This window comes from Oncorhynchus keta, chromosome 7 (assembly GCF_023373465.1).
Source record: "Oncorhynchus keta strain PuntledgeMale-10-30-2019 chromosome 7, Oket_V2, whole genome shotgun sequence".
NCBI classification, from domain to species: domain Eukaryota; kingdom Metazoa; phylum Chordata; class Actinopteri; order Salmoniformes; family Salmonidae; genus Oncorhynchus; species Oncorhynchus keta.
Genome location: NC_068427.1, coordinates 46,407,905 through 46,431,256, shown reverse-complemented (window position 1 = coordinate 46,431,256; position 23,352 = coordinate 46,407,905). Strand labels below are relative to the sequence as shown.

The window sequence follows — 23,352 nt, the reverse complement described above, 5'->3', positions numbered from 1 at the left end:
ACTGGTAATTACTAGTTGGGAACTGGTCTAGTTGGAACTAGGAAACTGAAATTTCAGACTTCCTAACGGGTTGTAGTTTTACACGTGTCACACAATATGCCATTCAATCAGTTAGCAAGTTAAACATTTCAGAGTTCCCTAGTTCCAACTAGTACATGAATGCAGCATATCATCACTGAGCCCCAACTCCCACATGCTGACGTCACCTAAATAAATGACCTCAATAAGGGCATTTTTGGCAGTTAAATGTCGTTTTTGAAGCATGATTGCTGTACTTTCTGGTTTCTCAAGATGTTGGATGCATTTACTTGCTTTGAACAGGTATGTGATTTCACAACTGGTACTTTCCACCTTCCCAATTGGTTATGAATGCAGCATTACTCTCTCACATACTCTAATGGCATGACATGGTCATTCAAGTGACCTTCTGAAACACTTCCATTTTGATGTATGAACTAACAAACATTCACAGGGGCCTTACGATTCAAACTGAATAATTCCCCTGCGTACCTCAGACTGCCATCGTTGAAGTAGTTTTGTGGCGACGTCAGCGATTGGATCATATCTAACCAGATTATCAAAGCAAATGACGAATGTTCAAAACTCTGCATTAACCACGTGTTCTGGCTGACCCAACCTGTGTTCTGGGACCAATCAGATTAGAACGCAAACACATTCTAACTAATGTCCGTGGACATGGCGTTTGGCCCGAAGGAAGGAGTTTGGGTAACCAGGAAAGCTTTAGGTTGCCAGCTCTTGCCTTTAGTCATAATAAAACAGACATCTAGTACTCAAGAAATATTACGAGCCTTCAGGGTTTTTGCTCAATTCCTGCACATTGGTTAGAGAAGAAGTAGCCGTGTTGCCTTCCTGATCCTTGACACACAAAAACAATTGGGATACTTGTTTAGCATGTAATTTATTAAATTAACAAACCTACATAAAATACATGAAGTAGTAGCAACATGAAGATATTGCCAGGGATCACTTTCAAGGTAACCCCTTGAAATGTACAAACTCTTCCAAATCTGATTGACCGTTTGCATTAGCCATGCAAGTATTAAAACCAGTAGCCATAATGTAATTTAGACCATTATTTTGTTGTCGTTTCAAAGCATATAGTCACACAGCTTTGACTCAATACATTCTGGAACCCTTAGTCTATGGCTCAATAATTGATGTATATTAGCACCTGTTAAACCAGGGGATATAATATACGCCATCAAGATGGAGAAACAAAGACAAAGACACAGCTGTGATCAATATGGCAACTGATCATGCAAACGCCATTCAGAGTCCCAGCAGTTATGTCATGCAGGTTATTGAAAGCCACAACAATCACCAGACATAAGGCATAACTGATGAAGAATACAAGTCTAAGCTTCTTGAAAAGATCCCCCTTCTCTGAACAGTTGATATTTCTCAAAGACAAATAATAATAATATTGAACAAAATGTAGACATTAGTCTAAGAAGTTGCAGACTTCAAATATGCTATGAGATCTGCACGCTCTCCCTTCTTCTTGATGCCAGCAAAGATCATCTTTGTTCCTGGAATGTATTTCTTGGGGTTCTCCAAGTAAGTCATGAGGGTATCAGTATCCCAGACAATGCCTGAAATCACATGTGAAGGGACAGGTCAGGATGAGAATGAAATGTGTCACATTGTCAGACTGTCCACATTCTACAGGAAACAAATGCAATCTCAAGACGAACCTTTAGCCTTGTTGGCATCCGTGTAGGAAAAGCCTTCAGCCTGTCCGGTCTTGCGTCCAAACAGACCCCAGAGGTTCGGCCCGACCTTGTGCTTTCCTCCATTTTCAACAGTATGGCACTGGGCACACTTCTGGACAAAAGCCTTTTTCCCCTTTTCAATGTCACCCATGTTTCCTATTGGACAATAAAAGTTAGAAGAGGTCAGCTAAAGTACATACACACATACATATATATATATTTTTTTAAATAGATCTGCATTAATGGTGAGCGATTAACAAACATTGTTCAATACCCCCGAATAAACAACAGTTCATTAACTGGAATTCCATTTAGTTCAGGTTGTGTGAGCCCAGTATGCCTCATCTTAGAAGAACTAGTGAATACATTGGTCAGACATCTCAGCAGCTTTGCTTAAAATAGCATGACTAAAAGACAACTGTACAGAGCAGGATTCATTAAACCGCTAACAGTTGAGAAATGTACAGGACCTATATGCATTGGGTGTGTAACCGTGGTGCTCAGACTGACAGAAATCCCATTTAGAGATTATGTTAATTCGTATTAACAGAACATGCAAGCAAAGGATGCAACAATATGCAGTCCTTCATACCAAATTCTGATGCGCACTTCAGATGTGTTAGAATACCTGTCCACTTTTCCTCAACATGGTAGAAATGTTAACCTGCTCTTTTCTAAACAGACTCCAGGACATTTGTGGGATAATGAATCACAAATTCATAACAAGTAGGACTATGAAACAAAAATAATAAAGGCAAATTATATAGCACCCAAACAGAGTTGTTAATATGACTAGGACTGTGCCTTTGACCAATGGACAAGGAAAGAAAGTTGATTAAAACAATTGCCTCCACGGATCCGATTTTGGCTAGGCTACTTTGAAGCAAAGACATGCCTCATATGTAGTAAAATGTTCAGCTTTCAAACAATTAAGTATATATAAAAAACATTTTTAAAAAAAAATTCAAAATAGGGCTAGGCAATATGGCTGAATTATCTTAATGTATTTTTACATTTTTAATAATGTTCAAAATTCTCATTTCAATGAGTCTCTCCATTCTGATTGTTCAATTCAATGTCTCGTGGTCGAGGAACAAACAATGTGCTCCTTGAGTGACAGAGTGTGGGGTTTGGATTGCGTCCTACCTGACAGGTCGCTCCTACCAGGTGGCGTGGCGAGAATCTGTCTCCTCACCACGCGCTCTCACCACTGGTGTCCCCCAGGGCTCTGTTCTAGGCCCTCTCCTATTCTCGCTATACACCAAGTCACTTGGCTCTGTCATAACCTCACATGGTCTCTCCTATCATTGCTATGCAGACGACACACAATTAATCTTCTCCTTTCCCCCTTCTGATGACCAGGTGGCGAATCGCATCTCTGCATGTCTGGCAGACATATCAGTGTGGATGACGGATCACCACCTCAAGCTGAACCTCGGCAAGACGGAGCTGCTCTTCCTCCCGGGAAGGACTGCCCGTTCCATGATCTCGCCATCACGGTTGACAACTCCATTGTGTCCTCCTCCCAGAGCGCTAAGAACCTTGGCGTGATCCTGGACAACACCCTGTCGTTCTCAACTAACATCAAGGCGGTGGCCCGTTCCTGTAGGTTCATGCTCTACAACATCCGCAGAGTACGACCCTGCCTCACACAGGAAGCGGCGCAGGTCCTAATCCAGGCACTTGTCATCTCCCGTCTGGATTACTGCAACTCGCTGTTGGCTGGGCTCCCTGCCTGTGCCATTAAACCCCTACAACTCATCCAGAACGCCGCAGCCCGTCTGGTGTTCAACCTTCCCAAGTTCTCTCACGTCACCCCGCTCCTCCGCTCTCTCCACTGGCTTCCAGTTGAAGCTCGCATCCGCTACAAGACCATGGTGCTTGCCTACGGAGCTGTGAGGGGAACGGCACCTCAGTACCTCCAGGCTCTGATCAGGCCCTATACCCAAACAAGGGCACTGCGTTCATCCACCTCTGGCCTGCTCGCCTCCCTACCACTGAGGAAGTACAGTTCCCGCTCAGCCCAGTCAAAACTGTTCGCTGCTCTGGCCCCCCAATGGTGGAACAAACTCCCTCATGACGCCGGGACAGCGGAGTCAATCACCACCTTCCGGAGACACCTGAAACCCCACCTCTTTAAGGAATACCTAGGATAGGGTAAGTAATCCTTCTCACCCCCCCCCCCTTTAAGATTTAGATGCACTATTGTAAAGTGACTGTTCTACTGGATGTCATAAGGTGAACGCACCAATTTGTAAGTCGCTCTGGATAAGAGCGTCTGCTAAATGACTTAAATGTAATGTAAATGTTCGGTCTAGGGACAAACTACACTGCTCAAAAAAATAAGGGAACACTAAAAGAACACATCCTAGATCTGAATTAATGAAATATTCTTATTAAATAATTTTTTCTTTACGTAGTTGAATGTGCTGACAAAAAAAACAAAAAAAAGTATCAATGGAAATCAAATGGATTTAGAGTCACACTCAAAATTAAAGTGGAAAAACCACACTACAGGCTGATCCAACTTCAATGTAATGTACTTAAAACAAGTCAAAATGCAGCTCAGTAGTGTGTGTGGCCTCCACGTGCCTGTATGACCTCCCTACAACGCCTGGGCATGCTCCTGATGAGGTAGCGGATGGTCTCCTGAGGGATCTCCTCCCAGACCTGGACTAAAGCATCCGCCAACTACTGGACAGTCTGGTACAACGTGGCGTTGGTGGATGGAGCGAGACATGATGTCCCAGATGTGCTCAATTGGATCCAGGTCTGGGGAACGGACGGGCCAGTCCATAGCATCAATGCCTTCCTCTTGCAGGAACTGCTGACACACTCCAGCCACATGAGGTCTAGCATTGTCTTGTATTAGGAGGAACCCAGGGCCAACCGCACAAGCATATGGTCTCACAAGGGGTCTGAGGATCTCATCTCCGTACCTAATGGCAGTCAGGCTACCTCTGGCGAGCACATTGAGGGCTGTGCGGCCACCCAAAGAAATGCCACCCCTCCGCCAAACCGGTCATGCTGGAGGATGTTGCAGGCAGCAGAACGTTCTCCAGACTGTCACGTGCTCAGTGTGAACCTGCTTTCATCTGTGAAGAGCACAGGGCGCCAGTGGCGAATTTACCAATCTTGGTGTTCTCTGGCAAATGCCAAACGTCCTGCACGGTGTTGGGCTGTAAGCACAATTCTGAACACAGTGGACATTTTTACTTTCAATTGAAACATTAAAAAATTGGTCATGTGCAGTCGCTAGCGACACCAGTACAGTATGTAGCTGAAATAAATTCACTGGAAAGGAAGGCAGGTGTTAAGTCGTGGTCACCTTGGGGTTCATGATTCCTCATGAAACTTCGCTGACAATCTCCACATAAGAAAACGTGTTAGCTAGGATTGAGTCGAATGACTGAACGTACCGGCATTTTGGTTGTAAGCAACGTAAAACTAAGCTTGGGTAGTATAGCCATCAAACGACGGGCAAATTAGGCTGCATTTGAATGATAACCAAGTCAACTTAGTCAACGTTACAGTTTTGTTAAAACGTCTTTCAAATAAGAGGGCGTCAGTTTTAGCTAGCTCGCTCTCCGTTGCCAAGGTTAGCTAGCTAGCTCTCCGTTGCCAAGGTTAGCTAGCTAGCTCGCTCTCCGTTGCCAAGGTTAGCTAGCTAGCTCGCTCTCCGTTGCCAAGGTTAGCTAGCTAGCTCGCTCTCCGTTGCCAAGGTTAGCTAGCTAGCTCGCTCTCCGTTGCCAAGGTTAGCTAGCTAGCTCGCTCTCCGTTGCCAAGGTTAGCTAGCTAGCTCGCTCTCCGTTGCCAAGGTTAGCTAGCTAACTCGCCGTGGCCAAGGTTAGCCAACTCGCCGTGGCCAAGGTTAGCCAACTCGCCGTGGCCAAGGTTAGCCAGCTCGCCGTGGCCAAGGTTAGCCAGCTCGCCGTGGCCAAGGTTAGCCAGCTCGCCGTGGCCAAGGTTAGCCAGCTCGCCGTGGCCAAGGTTAGCCAGCTCGCCGTGGCCAAGGTTAGCCAGCTCGCCGTGGCCAAGGTTAGCCAACTCGCCGTGGCCAAGGTTAGCCAGCTCGCCGTGGCCAAGGTTAGCCAGCTCGCCGTGGCCAAGGTTAGCCAGCTCACCGTGGCCAAGGTTAGCCAGCTCACCGTGGCCAAGGTTAGCTAACACGTTAAAAGGCAAGACCATAGTAATCACGATGTTACAAGACGGCTGATTTAAGCAGTCTAGCTAACGTTAGCTATTAACTCAAATCACTACAACTGTATCCTGGTGTGCCATTTCTTCAGTCATGGCTTTTCAGTTATCGATTTGAGTTGAGATGTTTAGCGGGCTCGTAAAGTCACCACCTTTCAACAGCGGATACAGAATCAGGCAAAGGTTCCTTTAGATAAAAATAAATAAAAATAAAAACGAACGCAATGTTCACAATTCAAGAAACTGACTACAAATTCAACTACTAAAACGTATTTAATCAATGTTACCTGTTCAAATAAACTATATTCCTTACAGTTGTTCCAACTTCTGAGCTTTTTTTTGTGTGTGCTTTAGTTCCAATCCGATCCGCTTTCCCCCTTGCCGGTAGCCGACTCACTGGATCTAATAGTATTGCGACCAAGTTCCCTTTTTCTTCCCTCCAGAATATTTTTTTTATGTCATCCAGACTGGCCAGTCACATGCTCCATCATCACTCTGACGAACACAAGCTGTTTTGCATTCAAGCCCTAGATGGAGTTGAGAACAATGATGTAAGCCTACTACACGAATGGTAATAGCATACACAACATTTCAGTGAAAATGCCGTTGTTGTTGTTTGTATTCACACTAACACCACAACAAATAAGTCTGTATTCCTCTTGGACTACATTTTAAAAAATTTAAAAAATCATCATCATTGGAAAGATCAGACAACAGTTGGAATTTTTAAGATTGTTGTGGGGAATTTCACTGTCTTTTTATTGTGAAGAGGGTTTGTTGCATCCCTGTAACCATACATCGGACCTAACACCAGGTAGTTCTGTTGAGAAGAAGATATAGCTACACATAGCTAACCAAAGTACATACTATACCAGAGAGGAAGAGGCGAAGCATATATGGAGAAAAAGATGGCGAAGTGGATTCTGAATCTAATGGCAGTATTATCAAGGAGAATTGAAGTATTGTCCAAAAGAATGGTAAACGAACCGAAGTAGTGTACATTGATGAGAATGTCACTTTGTATATTGTTGGAGTACAGTTTATTAACGAGAAGTAGCTGATCAAATTACCAATCTTGAGGAATCCATTTGAGATATCCAAACTGGTGGAGAGAGTTCTGGGTAGAGTGAAGGCTGTGAGGATCACGAGAGTAGGTCAAATGGAGCACCCCACTATCCACATTGACGGTACAGCAGTGGAGAAGATGGAAAGTTTTAAGTTCCTCGGTGTACATATCACCTACAAAACTGAAATGGTCCATGCACACAGACAGTGTGGTGAAGAAGGTGCAACAGCGCCTCTTCAACCTCAGGAGGCTGAAAAAATGTGGCTTGTCACTGAAAACCCTCACTAACTTTTACAGGTGCACAATTGAGAGCATCCTGTAATACCCTGACTACACCGCTTGCGTCGCGTGCGCGAGCGTCGCAAAATACATTTAGAAATCCATGTTATTCAATTATTGCACCCACACTGCTTGCGTCTGAGTAGCCAATGGCTAAAATAGAACTCCTTTCTATTTCTGACGCAGATCGGCTGCAAGTCCTGCCTCTCCCACCTTCTCATTGGTTTATAGAAGCAGGTATCCACTTTGCCATCTCCTCATTGGTTATACCCACGTGGGTGATTGAAAGACAAACTGTTTTGCCGGTTGTCGTGGTAATACTATGAAAGTGTAGATGCCAATTACCATATATGTTCAAATGCCTGGAAGGAGGAGAGATGACTAGAAATTATTTGGTTGACCGTTTTATGTGTGGATTAATTGTCGGAGTAGAGGACCTTGTGCATTTCAGGTAAAATAACAACTCAATGTTTATATCCCAGGACAAATTAGCTAGCAACTGCAAGTTAGCTAAATAGGAAAAATTAGCTAGCAAGTGCAAGCTAGCTAAATAGGACAAATTAGCTAGCAAGTGCAAGCTAACTAGCTAAATTGCCATACATGTTTAATGCTTTTCGACCTGTCCCCAAATTAATGTCATTGGTTCAGAGTTTGTATTGATATTTTAAACTGTGTGTCGTGATCGCGTTTGGTGAACGGGGACAAAATACATTTATGCACGATAGCACACGCGCGCAGCCGGATTGGGTTGGTACTGCAGCTGCACTGCCCACAACCGCAAAGCTCTCCAGAGGGTTTTGCTGTCTGCACAACGCATCACCGGGGGCAAACTACATGCCCTCCAGGACACATACAACACCCAATGTCACAGGAAGGCATAAAAGATCATCAAGGACAATAACCACCCGAGCCACTGCCTGTTCACCCTGCTTCTATCCAGAAGGCGAGGTCAGTACAGGTGCATCAAAGCTGGGACAGAGAGATAGAAGCTGTTTTTCAATCTCAAGTCCATCAGATTGTTAAACACCCACCACTAGCACATAGAGGTGACTGCCTACCTCCAGACAACATATAATGTGATCTTTTCCACTACTTGGACATCTCGGCTTCTCACTTCTGCAAACACTTGAAACATGACCAAAAGCTTTACAATGATCACACTGCATTGGTCTTGGGATAAATGCTCTGACTCTAAAGAACAGATAGACTCTTCAATTTTTCTTCTTTAACCACGTGATTCATCTGACATGCATCAATCACTCCAGGAATATATTTAAATCTCTTCAACATCCACTTCCCACAAGACGCCAGATATAAGCCCCTTGAGGGGTGCCCTGTTCCTAAGAGACACACACGATACTTCAAACGTATAAAATCGTGTGAGACACAACACACGTTTCTTCTGATCCGTAGAAGTAGAAAAAAATCCAAATCAAATCAAATTTTATTGGTCACATACACATGGTTAGCAGATGTTATTGCGAGTGTAGTGAAATGCTTATGCTTCTAGACAGTGCAGCAGTATCTAACAGGTAATATTTAACAATTTTAACATCTAACAAATTCCACAACAAAAAACCTAATACACACAATCTAGTAAAGGACTGGGATGAGACTATATAAGTATAAAATATATGGATAAGCAGTGACAGAACGGCTAAGATGCAATAGATAGTAAAGAATAGATATTGAAGGATACAGTATACAGTATATACAGTGCCTTGCGAAAGTATTCGGCCCCCTTGAACTTTGCGACCTTTTGCCACATTTCAGGCTTCAAACATAAAGATATAAAACTGTATTTTTCTGTGAAGAATCAACAACAAGTGGGACACAATCATGAAGTGGAACGACATTTATTGGATATTTCAAACTTTTTTAACAAATCAAAAACTGAAAAATTGGGCGTGCAAAATTATTCAGCCCCCTTAAGTTAATACTTTGTAGCGCCACCTTTTGCTGCGATTACAGCTGTAAGTCGCTTGGGGTATGTCTCTATCAGTTTTGCACATCGAGAGACTGACATTTTTCCCATTCCTCCTTGCAAAACAGCTCGAGCTCAGTGAGGTTGGATGGAGAGCATTTGTGAACAGCAGTTTTCAGTTCTTTCCACAGATTCTCGATTGGATTCAGGTCTGGACTTTGACTTGGCCATTCTAACACCTGGATATGTTTATTTTTGAACCATTCCATTGTAGATTTTGCTTTATGTTTTGGATCATTGTCTTGTTGGAAGACAAATCTCCGTCCCAGTCTCCGGTCTTTTGCAGACTCCATCAGGTTTTCTTCCAGAATGGTCCTGTATTTGGCTCCATCCATCTTCCCATCAATTTTAACCATCTTCCCTGTCCCTGCTGAAGAAAAGTTCTCCTTGTATGAGCTGAAAGTTTAGAGGGACGGCCAGGTCTTGGTAGATTTGCAGTGGTCTGATACTCCTTCCATTTCAATATTATCGCTTGCACAGTGCTCCTTGGGATGTTTAAAGCTTGGGAAATCTTTTTGTATCCAAATCCGGCTTTAAACTTCTTCACAACAGTATCTCGGACCTGCCTGGTGTGTTCCTTGTTCTTCATTATGCTCTCTGCGCTTTTAACGGACCTCTGAGACTATACAGAGACTTGATTACACATAGGTGGATTGTATTTATCATCATTAGTCATTTAGGTCAACATTGGATCATTCAGAGATCCTCAATGAACTTCTGGAGAGAGTTTGCTGCACTGAAAGTAAAGGGGCTGAATAATTTAGCACGCCCAATTTTTCAGTTTTTGATTTGTTAAAAAAGTTTGAAATATCCAATAAATGTCGTTCCACTTCATGATTGTGTCCCACTTGTTGTTGATTCTTCACAAAAAAATACAGTTTTATATCTTTATGTTTGAAGCCTGAAATGTGGCAAAAGGTCGCAAAGTTCAAGGGGGCCGAATACTTTCACAAGGCACTGTACATATGAGATGAGTAATGCGAGATATGTAAACATTCTTATTGTGTCATTATTAAAATAACTAGTGTTCCATTTATTAAAGTGGCCAATGATATCAAGTATAAAAGTGATGAAAATAATGACATGTTGCAATTGTGGTGGGAACCGTGAAGCCACTTCTTTCAAATGCCCCACAAGGGTGAAAGAGAATGAGGTGGCCAAAGTCAGGGTTGTACAGAGCATTTCATCATATACAGCGGCTGTTAAAAGGGTTGAGGGTTTGAATGGTGCACCTGAAGAGTCCATGGTGGTGGATAGACCTTCACTGCAGGCTGCAGGGGTTGCATTTCACCAGTAGAATCCTGACATTTTAAAGGTTAAGAAGGTGGACTTTGTGGGCTTTATCGCTATGGGGATTAATGGCACTGCCAAGGTGGAGAGAAGGTCCAGGAAGATCGAAATCATTGTGGACGCGGCAGAGCAGTTACATGGAATATTGTCACAAGCCGTACCACCCTCTCAGGTTTTTTTTTGTTGAGTCAACTACTCACCGCATTTTATACACTGCAGTCCTAGCTAGCTGTAGCTTATGCTTTCAGTACTAGATTAATTATCTGATCCTTTGATTGAGTGGACAGCATGTCAGTTCATGCTGCAAGGGCTCTGATAGACGGGAGGACGTCCTCCGGAAGTTGTCATAATTACCGTGTATGTCTATGGAAAGGAGTGAGAACCATGAGCCTCCTAGGTTTTGTATTGTAGTCAATGTTGCCAGAGGAGGACGGAAACTAGCTGTACTCCGGCAACACCATGGTGCTACCCTACAGAGTGCTGGTGAGGCTACTGTAGACCTTCATTGCGAAGTGTGTTTTCAGTTATTTGGTGACGTGATTATATTTAGTATAGTTTTATCTAAAAGGGATAACTTTTTTAAATGTTTTACAATTTTCCTCCTCTGAGGAGCCTCCACTGGTACGCACCCATCCACATCGAAGGGCCTGTAGTGGAGAGTGTCAAAAGTTTCAAGATCCTCGGCGTGCACATCACTGATGACCTGAAACGGTCCCTTCACACAGAGGGTGTGGTGAAAAAGTTTTGGGTTTGCCACAATACCAGTATCGCAATACTCGGAAGTATCGCGGCAAGGAAACAAAATATTTAATATCTTGAGGAACATTTGTTTTTAAACAAACAGCATTATGTTGTCACATTTGTTTATTTTAGAAGCTATAACACCCAACATTTGACATAAGTAGGTTTTTATAGGACCATAGTTTAGTCTAATTTGTGTTTTATTTTTTTGCCATGGAAAATCTGTTATCGTAGTTTTGCAAATATTGGTATCGTGACAACCCTACAAGGCAGGAGGTTGAAGAAATTCAGTTTGGCCCCTAAGACCCTTACAAACTTCACCACCTGGTACAGCAATTGCAACGTTGAGAACAAGTTCTCATTTGCAACTGCGACCTGGCCAAGATAAAGCATAGCAGTGTGAGCAGACAACACAGAGTGTTGGAGTAAACATGGAGTAAACAATTAACAAGTCAATAACACAATAGGAAGAAGAAAAAAAAAGTGGAGTAAACATGGAGTAAACAATGGACACATGGAGTAAACAATTAACAAGTCAATAACACAATAGGAAGAAGAAGAAAAAAAGTGGAGTCTATATACATTGTGTGCAAAAGGCATGAGGTAGGCGAATAATTACAATTTTGCAGATTAACACTGGAGTGATAAATGATCAGATGGTCATGTACAGGTAGAGATATTGGTGGGCAAAAGATCAGAAGAGTAAATAAATAAAAACAGTATGGGGATGAGGTAGGTAAAAATGGGTGGGCTATTTGCCGATAGACTATGTACAGCTGCAGCGATTGGTTAGCTGCTCAGATAGCAGATGTTTGAAGTTGGTGAGGGAGATAAAAGTCTCCAACTTCAGCGATTTTTGCAATTCGTTCCAGTCACAGGCAGCAGCGAACTGGAATGAAAGGCGGCCAAATGAGGTGTTGGCTTTAGGGATGATCAGTGAGATACACCTGCTGGAGCACGTGCTACGGATGGGTGTTGCCATCGTGACCAGTGAACTGAGATAAGGCAGAGCTTTACCTAGCATGGACTTGTAGATGACCTGGAGCCAGTGGGTCTGGCGACGAATATGTAGCGAGGGCCAGCCGACTAGAGCGTACAAGTCGCAGTGGTGGGTGGTATAAGGTGCTTTAGTGACAAAACGGATGGCACAGTGATAAACTGCATCCAGTTTGCTGAGTAGAGTGTTGGAAGCAATTTTGTAGATGGCATCGCCGAAGTCAAGGATCGGTAGGATAGTCAGTTTTACTAGGGTAAGTTTGGCGGCGTGAGTGAAGGAGGCTTTGTTGCGGAATAGAAAGCTGATTCTTGATTTGATTTTCGATTGGAGATGTTTGATATGAGTCTGGAAGGAGAGTTTACAGTCTAGCCAGACACCTAGGTACTTATAGATGTCCACATATTCAAGGTTGGAACCATCCAGGGTGGTGATGCTGGTCAGGCGTGCGGGTGGAGGCAGCGAACGGTTGAAAAGCATGCATTTGGTTTTACTAGCGTTTAAGAGCAGTTGGAGGCCACGGAAGGAGTGTTGTATGGCATTGAAGCTCGTTTGGAGGTTAGATAGCACAGTGTCCAAGGACGGGCCGGAAGTATATAGAATGGTGTCGTCTGCGTAGCAATGCTCTTGAGAGGGTGGTGGGGTCTGCCCAACGCCTGCCCTCCCGGACATCTACATTACCCAGTGTCACAGAAAGGCCAAGAAAATCACCAAGAACAGTAGAACAGAGTTGAGTTTGTTTTTTCTCCTGTGTGTGGCCACTGCTCATGCTCTCCAAATATTTGCTGAGGTGACCAGGAAGATGGTGACCAGGACAATGTGCCAGCACAGAGGGATAGGCCAACGAGTGATATATGCTTCAGTAAGGTTGGCTTAGCGTTTATGTGCAATGGTTATCAACTGTACCGCAGAAATGTAACGTAAATCACAGAAATAGATGTTTTGGTGGCAGCTGCAGAGAAGTATTTGGGCGTACGAGATTTGACTTCAGAAGAGTTATAGGGTGTGTTGTGTGGTGGTATCCCTTCCTCCCAGGCCATTGGCATGGTGCGGGAGCAGATAGGGTCATATTAATGGATTGGGGTAGTTGGTTTTTAACGACTGTAGGGTTAGTTGGAAGGTTTTTAAAAATGTATTTTAATATTTTACATTATGGACCACAAAGCATTTCGCTACACCACAAGCATTTCGCAACACCCGCAATTAACATCTGCTAAACATGTGTATGTGACCAATAAAATTTGATTTGATTTGAAAGTGTAATACATTTATAGTATAGTCCAGTTGGGGGCTGTATATTGCAACATATCGGATGCTAAACTCTGTTAAACTCAAAAGAAGAAGGAAGCGCTTGCTTGTAGCCCTAAAGCCAGAACCTCTGGTTCGTTCAGTCACCCCTATGTGAAAAAAAATATGTCTAAATAGGCTTTTGGAATTAAGGTTTAGGAGATCTTACGTTTTGTTCTATAAGATAATAGCAGTCAGATAACATGACCTTTATGAATTATGAAGCCTTTGTGGTTTATGTACTTTTTTTAATAACATAAATTCTTCAACATTCACAAAATGTGACGTTAGCTGATTAAGATTATCTCATAGAACAGAACGTATAAGATCTCCTAAATCTGTGTTTATGCAACAAACAAAAAAAAACTACCAGAATGCCATTCATTTTCTCCATAGGCATTGTCCAACGATTTCATAGCGGAGTTAGTGCATACAAAAAGACGCCATTACTATTTATCTCTCTTCACCTAACCAATCAGGTGGTTGTTCGAATAAACGAATCTTTGGACGTCATTGATCACGTGTTTCTTCCGGAAAAGGAGAGACAGGCATTTGTACGTTGCCGCAATTTCGACGCATTTCTCGGAGTTTCAGTATCAAACGTAACATCACTCGCTACAGAAAATATACTATTACTTGTTTTTTAAATTTAATTTAAACGGTGCTAGACAGAACAAGTGAAACCTTTAAACTATCGATAGCTGTTTTCGGATCATCGTCGACTCCACTTCGCAAGTGTGTGTGTGTCTCTTGTTAGCTAACGTTAGCTTAGCGAGATAGTTTTCAGGGTGGTAAAATGGAGGATGCATTTAGGCCGTCGACGGATCTCGATGATCCCCCAAATAGTCGCTTGTTTCTAGTTACAAGTAAGTCCATCACCGAGGACATGATCCGGGAGCAGTTTTCTCTTTTTGGAGAAATTCAGGATGTTTGGGTAGTCAAAGACAAACAGACAAAGGAGTCAAAAGGAGTGTCCTTTGTGAAATTTACCAAATCGTCCGAGGCATGTACCGCTATGGAAGAAATGCATGGAAAATGCTTGGTCGAAGGAACCAAACCAATCAAGGTATGTACTCTGGCTTCAGTGACTTTGCTCATGTTATTAACACTTATTGTAGCTAGTGCTTCTTCATTTGGTTTCCCGACGGATGTGTGTAGTATCATGCTGGATGAAGGAGTTGGGCCTACATATGGCTGGCTGCCTTTCGAAGTTCGGAAAGTGCCTTGCACATTTTGTTGACCAAAAAAGTGACATGGGATGGGGTAAGAAATTGCACCAGCATCTTATCCCTAGACAGATTACAGATGGTCTATTATATTAAAAAGATCGTCGATTTGATCACTATTGGAACTGCATGCCTTTTAAGATATGTGGGGGGGGGTTCCATTCTAGCCAATGAGGGCGGATAAGCGTGTGAACAGGCCATGGAGATGGAGGACTCCTTTTTGTATCTGTACCGTTTATATAGCATCTGTGACAGTATGGGCAGCGCCATTGAGGCAGTATTTGTTTTTAAGGTACTCAATTTTCTTCTTCATTGGCGAATTGCTCCCAACTCATATTAATCCCCACCCAGTTGACTACTTTAAAATGGTGGATGCTGTCAAATAAAATAATTGTATGTGTCACGTGCTGAATACAAAAGGTGTAGACATGAGTGAAATGTTTACTTATACAAGTCCTTAACCAACAATTCAGTTTGAAGAAAAATAGGTGTTAAAAGTGTTTACTAAAATATGTTAAACGGGTTATATCCATGATGAGTCCAGTCCTCTGACAACAGGCACAACTCCCAATATAACGTTTTTTTTTCAAAGACGAATTACCACGTGCAACCAGTAGGACCGACTTGGTCTCCTCAGTATGGCGCTGGAAACCTTGTCTGCGATGCACCAAGTTGTGTGCATGACAGACACCGGGGATCCTCCTTTCAGCAGCACTCTGCTCTGGAGATCACAGCATGAGACTGCTCGTAATGTGTAGTGCCCTCTCCCTCTGGGAGGAAGACAGACACACAAGTCCACTTCTAGATATTTTGACTGACTTGACAGAACCCAACTCCTTCACCCAGCCTTATGGTGCAAATAGATTGGACAAAAGGCATGAATCATACTCTCACTGGGCCAAAGTAATCTCAGTCATTTTCCTGATCATTGGGGTGCGGCTCGTAAGCCTTTACTTCACCTGTCGGCGTAGGTTCTTACTCTTCTGTCAGGTTTGGTGTGTGTGTATTTTTTATATATTTATTAACTGTGCTAAGTTATCTCTTCTGCCAGGTGTTTATTGCCCAGGCGAGGTCCTCCGGAAGCCACCGAGATGTGGAGGATGAGGAGCTCACCAGAATATTTGTGATGATTCCCAAAACCTTTACGGAGGACGACTTGAAAGAAACATTCAAGGTAGTTCATCACCCTCGATCATGTTGTATTTGGCTGACAAACCGTATTGGAATTGCCTATGCTTATCACTCATTTGTTCTCACAGGAATATGGTGACATTGAGTATTGCATCATCGTAAAGAATAAAACCACAGGAGAAAGTAAGGGCCTGGGGTATGTGAGATACCACAAACCCTCACAGGCAGCCACCGCCATAGAGAACTGTGAGAAGAGTAAGTTGTCTCTTTTTATTCATATCACATGTCTGTGAAAACCCAAACTATCAATCTAGTAATCCATGTTTGTGTCGTTTTTGTTTACAACAGCATATAGGGCCATTCTTGCAGAGCCGAGGAACAAAACGCCAGCCCCAGACAACGACTACTTCAGCCCTGCCAGACCAGAGCATGTCCAGGGTGACCCAGGAATGACTTCCTATCCATTTGGTATGTACCTGCCATTGGTGTGATTAGACCTACAATTTCTTCAGACCCATGATTGTTTTTCCCGTAAATTCTAAACCATTCTATTTCCTCCCATTGAAGTGGACTCTGGTTTTCATACCAGGGGAGACATGCGGGGCACAGACATCATCACCAGGTGCTTAATGGTGTCATCAAGGGCGAGCATCACCCAAGATCAAGTCTATAGCCTCTTTGACCTGATCCCGGGGATGGATTATTGCGAGATGCAGCAGGATTCATATGGTTTCAGCACAGGTAGCCACAAAACACACAGTTACTCCCTCAGATGCAACACCCGATGTATTGCATAGGAATTGGTGGCTAGTAGTGTTTTTTTGTGTGTGTTTTCTACCCTTTCAGGGCAAGCTATGATTCGCTACAACAACCTTGGATCAGCTGTCTATGCGAAAAACAAGCTGGATGGCTTTGAGTACCCACCCGGGAACCGGCTAGTAGTCACTCACATTGATGATGGGCAGGACAGAAGAAGGTAGGATGAAATGTAACTTCATGGTATTGTAAATCAAATCTAATTTTATTTGTCACATACAACTGTTTAGTAGATGTTATTGTGGGTGTGGTAGGTCCTTGTTGTTTGTAGGTCGTTGTTATTGTTTGGTCCTTATTTACCCTCTTGTTGTCTCCAGCCCAGTGGGAAGGATGGCCATGCAGCTGGTAGCAGCCCAGATGATGTCTATCGTGTGCAATGCTCCTACTGGCCCACCACCACTTAGGAAGACGAGTACTGTAAGTTACTGACTTGGTTAACTTTGAGGGAACGAGGCCTTTTCTAGTACTTTCTAGAGCTAACCAAGATTTAAAAATAAAAAAAACTACTACATGATGATTGAACCTCCTAACAAACTTTATGATATGTCGTTGTCAGGGCTACCCATCACCCGCTGTTCCTCAGAGCCCCCGGGTACAGACAGATGTTGCACTCCCACCTCTCCAGAAGTTGGCCCCCTCAGACAGCCGGGTGAAAGAACGCCTATTTGTGGTCTTCAAACCTTTGCCTCTGCCCATGGATGTGCTTGAAGATGTGTTCTGGTATGAGATACTTGCCATTATTTTCATTAATACACTGTTTATTAAGACTTATTACTGATAAACTCTTTAAACTAACAACAGTTTATAAAATACTCTTAATTCTCTATTCCTTTTGTAACTTTGGGATAGTTGGGCTAGAGGGATAGTTGGGCTAGAGGGATAGTTGGGCTAGAGGGATAGTTGCGAACTTGTGAGTATTGATGATTGGGGGAGGTCAAAATTCCTGCCGATCACTTATTCCCCTCTCTCTGTTTCTACAGCCGTTTTGGCTCTCTGGTTGAGGTTTTCCTTGTGCCTGGACGGAATGTGGGCTACATGAAGTACGCAGAGAGAAAGAGTGCTGATGATGCCATGGCGACCCTACATGGTCAAATGGTGAATGGCGTTAAAATGAAGGTGATGCGGGCTGACCCGCCCAAAGAGGAGTCGCACAAGCGTCAACGCACCTATTAGGGGGACACAGAACAAGGTAAGTGTCTCCAAGGGTTAAGACTAAATTCTGTAGCGATCAATGACAGCGAGTGTCCACCGGCTGTTTTTTTCTTTATACATACTTGAATTACCAGAGCCGTATGTTGCGTTACCAGCAGACATAAGGTAAGTACATAGCAGGACTAAACAATATACTTTTTTTTCTTAACCTGACTCTGGGTAACACATTAGGAGAGACCAACACAGTTTAATGCATATTTAAAGTGCTGATGTTTTTGTTCCTACAGAGATGACCTAAGTGACATGACCTCCAACATGACTGAACCGACATAAATGATGACAGGACCAAATTACGACCACACTACGGACAGTGATCTCTGTACCTTACTTTGATGTTTCTTTGTACTAACGCTGAAGGTGATGACAGTGGTGGTCCTTTTCTTCTCAAGATTGATATTTTGATGTTACGGAATAGTTTGAATCTGCATTGGTCCTAATATGTTCTTAATAAAAAAAAACACCCAATGCATTTTGTGTGAATTTATTTGTTTTTAATGTGTCAAATATTGTAGGTTTTTCCTCAATGTTATTAGCAGACTAGATTTGTTGTATTATTTATATCCAAGTTTTATATTTTCTTAATGCAGCCTACTTGTTGTTTCCAGTGGGCTGAAGGGCATAACAGGGCCGCAAATTCAGAATAATATAATATAATAATAATAATATATGCCATTTAGCAGACGTTGCTGGGAAGACTGAGTTGGGGTAAAAATACATTTAAGGACCAGCTAGGGTTGGGTGGGGTCTAAAATAGAACCAGGAAAGCAACGTTCAGACTTCAGATATAAAACGGAGATGCTTTTAGTTTGACCGGTGAGGGGTGAAATCTGTGTGTGTGTATTATATATATATATATATATATATATATATACTGTGCCAGAGTCATATATTAATGAGTTACTACACTGATAACTAGTATATATGCCCCATGGTGTCAACTAGCAAATACTTTGTGCTTTGCTGTTGAACAGCGGCACCTACTGTAATAGAGACGGCGTTGAATATTGGCGAAGTGAACATAAACTAGATGGTAATTGCACATGAAGTACAATTGATGGTACTTGCTTTCTCTTTAAGTATTTTTGTGGTTAAAGTTTTAGAGTATGTATGGTTTTGAAAAATGTTTATATAATATGAGTTTGCAGTAGTAATGGTGGTGGCTGGTTGTAGATACATTTAGGATGGTCACCAAATCAAATTGATTTATATAGCCCTCTGTACATCAGCTGATATCTCAAAGTGCTGGACAGAAACCCAGCCTAAAAGCCCAAACCGCAAGCTTTGCAGGTGTAGAAGCACGGTTGCTAGGAAAAACTCCCTAGAAAGGCCAAAACCTAGGAAGAAACCTAGAGAGGAACAAGGCTATGTGGGGTGGCCAGTCCTCTTCTGGCTGTGCCGGGTGGAGATTATAACAGAACATGGCCAAGATGTTCAAATGTTCATAAATTACCAGCATGGTCAAATAATAATAATCACAGGCAGAACAGTTAACTGGAGCAGCAGCACGGCCAGGTGGACTGGGGACAGCAAGGAGTCATCATGCCAGGTAGTCCTGAGGCATGGTCCTAGGGCTCAGGTCCTCTGAGAGAAAGAGAATTAGAGAGAGCATACCTAAATTCACACAGGACACCGGATAAGACAGAAGTACTCCAGATATAACAAACTGACCCTAGCGCCCTGACACATAAACTGCTGCAGCATAAATACTGTAGGCTGAGACAGGGGGGGTCAGGAGGCACTGGCCCAATCCGAGGACACCCCCGGACAGGGCCAAACAGCCAAAGCACAACCCCCACACCACGAGAGGCATACCTTCAACCACCAACTTACCATCCTGAGACAAGGTTGAGTATAGCCCACAAAGATCTTCGCCACGGCATAACCCAGGGGGGCGCCAACCCAGACCGGAAGATCACATCAGTGACTCAACCCATTCAAGTGACGCACCCCTCCTAGGGACGGCATGAAAGAGCACCAGTAAGCCAATAACTCAGCCCCTGTAATAGGGTTAGAGGCAGAGAATCCCAGTGGAAAGCGGGGAACTGGCCAGGCAGAGACAGCAAGGACGGTTCGTTGCTCCAGAGCCTTTCCGTTCACCTTCCCACTCCTGGGCCAGACTACACTCAATCATATGACCCACTGAAGAGATGAGTCTTCAGTAAAGACTTAAAGGTTGAGACCGAATTTGCATCTCTCACATGGGTAAGGCAGACCATTCCATAAAAATTGAGCTTTATAGGAGAAAGCCCTGCCTCCAGCTGTTTGCTTAGAAATTCTAGGGACAATTAGGAGGCCTGCATCTTGTGACCGTAGCGTACGTGTAGGTATGTACAGCAGGACCAAATCAGAGAGATAGGTAGGAGCAAGCCCATGTAATGCTTTGTTGGTTAGGTTAGGTTGTAGGTAGGTTAGGTTAGTTTCTAATGTCTTAAACACAGGCTTCTAGCGAGGGCAATTTTGGGGCTTCACCATGTTTCATTGAAATGTACAGCTATGTGTCGTCTGCATAGCAGTGAAAGTTAACATTAAGTTTTCGAATGACATCCCCAAGAGGTAAAATATATAGTGAAAACAATAGTAGACCTAAAACGGAACCTTGAGGAACACCGAAATTTACAGTTGATTTGGCAGAGGACAAACCATTCACAAAGACAAACTGATATCTTTCCAACAGATAAGATCTAAACCAGGCCAGAACTTGTCTGTGAAGACCAATTTGAGTTTCCAATCTCTCCAAAAGAATGTGGTGACCGATGGTATCAAAAGCAGCACTAAGGTCTTGGAGCACGAAGACAGATGCAAAGCCTCGGTCTGATGCCATTAAAAGGTAATTTACCACCTTCACAAGTGCAGTTTCAGTGCTATGATGGGGTCGATATAGGCCGATAGTTTTTTATATTTTCTGGGTCAAGGTTGGGCTTTTTCTAGAGAGGCTTTATTACTGCCACTTTTAGTGAGTTTGGTACACATCCGGTGGATAGAGAGCCATTTATTATGTTCAACATAGGAGGACCAAGCACAGGAAGCAGCTCTTTCAGTAGTTTAGTTGGAATAGGGTCCAGTATGCAGCTTGAAGGTTTAGAGGCCATGATTATTTTCATCATTGTATCAAGAGATATAGTACTAAAAGACTTGAGTGTCTCTTGATCCTAGGTCCTTGCAGAGTTGTGTAGACTCAGGACAACTGAGCTTTGAAGGAATACGCAGATTTAAAGAGGAGTCCGTAGTTTGCTTTCTAATAATCATGATTTTTTCCTCAAAGAAGTTCATGAATTTATTACCGCTGAAGTGAAAGACATTCTCTTGGGGAATGCTGCTTTTTAGTTAGCTTTGCAACAGTATCAAAAATAAATGTTGGATTGTTCTTATTTTCCTCAATTAAGTTGCAAAAATAGGATGATCGAGCAGCAGTGAGGGCTCTTCGATACTGCACGGTACTATTTTTCCAAGCTAGTCGGAAGACTTCCAGTTTGGTGTGGCGCCATTTCCGTTCCATTTTTCTGAAAGCTTGATTCAGAGCTCGGGTATTTTCTGTATACCAGGGAGCTAGTTTCTTATGATAATTGTGTTTTGTTTTTAGGGGTGCAACTGCATCTAGGGTATTGTGCAAGGTTAAATTGAGTTCCTCAGTTAGGTGGTTAACGGATTTTTGTCCTCTGACGTCCTTGGGTAGACAAAGGGAGTCTGGAAGGGCATCAAGGAATCTTTGTGTGGTCTGTGAATTTATAGCAGGACTTTTGATGTTCCTTGGTTGGGGTCTAAGCAGATTATTTGTTGCAATTGCAAACATAACAAAATGGTGGTCCAATTGTCCAGGATTATGAGGAAAAACATTAAGATCCACAACATTTATTCCATGGGACAAAACTAGGTCCAGAGTATGACTGTGGCAGTGAGTAGGTACAGAGACATGTTGGACAAAACCCACTGAGTCAATGATTGCTCCGAAAGCCTTTTGGAGTGGGTCTGTGGACTTTTCCATGTGAATATTAAAGTCACCAAAAGTTTGAATATTATCTGCTATGACTACAAGGTCCGATAGCAATTCAGGGAACTCAATGAGGAACGCTGTATATGGCCCAGGAGGCCTGTAAACAGTAGCTATAAAAAGTGATTGAGTAGGCACTAAACAAACTTTTATATGTTCAGGCTATAAAACTTGCTTGTCACAAATTCCACAGAATTGCATTTGCCTAGTTGAGGGCTTTGGTTAACAGTACAACCACAAGATGGCAGTCTAATTATTGGGAAAGACTGCTGCATTGCTTAATCCTCTTCCGCAACGAGAGGGGTGGAATGAGGTGACTCATTCATCCTGGACAAATGGAAATTCTACATTTTTACCAATAGTGAGTTCAGTTTACCCCCCCCCCCCACACCACCACCACTGTTTAATGGAGCACAGATTCTAGCTCAAACCAGAAACCATAGTGTAAACGGTACCACCTGTGTCAGGAGGATCCAGACCTTTTTGGCAGAGGCCGTACTATGCTATTATACAAGACTATTTCCCCAATCGTAAAATGCCTCCGTCACAAACCCCAGTACGAACATGGGAACGCTTCTAACAATTATCCCATTGCTGCATCCATTTGCCGTTATTGGTCACTCTACATATGCGCTAGACTTCATTGGCTAGAGTAGAATTTATAGTACCGTCACATACAGGGACCTATAATAACGAACATCAGATGTTCTAAGCCAGCATCACTAAAATATCACGTTTGACGTGAAACTGTGTTTCACTATGTTTGTTTCCATAAAGAGACTAAAATAAAAAAATAAACAAAGTCCCTGCGTTTCAAGTAGGCTTGAATTTAGTACAAGCTTTCTAACCCCAATTATTCTCATTTTGGAAATGTCTTTAGCAGTCTTGTCGTGACTTGTTTACTGCGCTGACAGAAATCCAGTGCCTGGGTTTGCGAAAGCGCCATTGGTCCATCTCGCGTGCGGATCCAGTCCGGCCATTTCTTCCCTCCAAAACTCATCCTTGCTGCAGGGAGGAACATTGAGCATCCGTCTCACTGTATTCAGGAAAACGGATATATACAGTACTTTTTATTTTTTTTATTTTTACTTTTCATTAGCTTATGTTCGAAACCTTTTATATCATCTATTATATGCACAAGGGGTTTCAACGCGGAACCTTCTAGCTATCATCTGTCTCAAGGAGGGCGCGGGTTTTTCAGTTGTAAAGGGAAGTCGTCTCATTTTATTTCCTGCGCCAAAAAAAATGCAAGACATGGTCAGTACAATAAAACCTCGGTAAGCTATGTTTTCCATACTTGGTCAAACTGTACTTTATGTGAATTGCGGCCCTGCGCTTTGTAATTGAAGTCAAATTGTTTCTAGAAAAGCCTTTCCAGTCAAGTGTTCACAAGGCATCCTCAGACACT

The 23,352-nt window shown here is 42.9% G+C and overlaps 3 protein-coding genes and 1 long non-coding RNA gene across 6 annotated transcripts in view; 3 read left to right on the top strand and 1 right to left on the bottom strand.

Moving 5' to 3' along the window:
• Window positions 1-900: 900 nt before the first annotated feature.
• On the bottom strand, window positions 901-6,399 carry LOC118386410 (cytochrome c). 2 transcript variants are annotated; one of them, XM_035774146.2, is made up of 3 exons: window positions 6,244-6,399; window positions 1,716-1,889; window positions 901-1,613 (listed from the first exon to the last, which is right to left on the bottom strand). In XM_035774146.2, the coding sequence occupies exons 2-3, from the start codon at window positions 1,882-1,884 to the stop codon at window positions 1,468-1,470; spliced, it is 315 nt and encodes a 104-aa protein (XP_035630039.1). In that variant the 5' UTR covers window positions 1,885-1,889; window positions 6,244-6,399; the 3' UTR covers window positions 901-1,467. The 2 variants fall into 2 exon arrangements, with proteins under 2 accessions (XP_035630039.1, XP_035630038.1); XM_035774145.2 differs by having other exon boundaries at window positions 6,218-6,387.
• Window positions 5,208-6,035, top strand: LOC127931182 (uncharacterized). Of its 2 annotated transcripts, XR_008140221.1 has the most exons (5): window positions 5,208-5,331; window positions 5,392-5,519; window positions 5,580-5,771; window positions 5,820-5,843; window positions 5,892-6,035. It is a non-coding gene; the product is annotated as an uncharacterized LOC127931182 (long non-coding RNA). The 2 variants fall into 2 exon arrangements; XR_008140222.1 differs by lacking the exon at window positions 5,892-6,035 and having other exon boundaries at window positions 5,820-5,872.
• A 7,687-nt stretch (window positions 6,400-14,086) lies between the features above and the next one.
• Window positions 14,087-18,425, top strand: LOC118386409 (RNA-binding protein 45-like). Its single transcript, XM_035774143.1, has 10 exons — window positions 14,087-14,637; window positions 15,849-15,971; window positions 16,057-16,183; window positions 16,277-16,396; window positions 16,496-16,669; window positions 16,775-16,904; window positions 17,062-17,161; window positions 17,301-17,464; window positions 17,725-17,933; window positions 18,184-18,425. The coding sequence occupies exons 1-9, from the start codon at window positions 14,368-14,370 to the stop codon at window positions 17,915-17,917; spliced, it is 1,401 nt and encodes a 466-aa protein (XP_035630036.1). The 5' UTR covers window positions 14,087-14,367; the 3' UTR covers window positions 17,918-17,933; window positions 18,184-18,425.
• Window positions 18,426-22,919: 4,494 nt separating this feature from the next.
• Window positions 22,920-23,352, top strand: part of LOC118386446 (oxysterol-binding protein-related protein 6-like) — a 94,371-nt gene continuing 93,938 nt past the window's right edge. The window contains exon 1 of the mRNA XM_052523023.1: window positions 22,920-23,221. The gene's annotated coding sequence lies outside the window, so the exon portion shown is untranslated. The remainder of the gene's footprint in view (window positions 23,222-23,352) is intronic.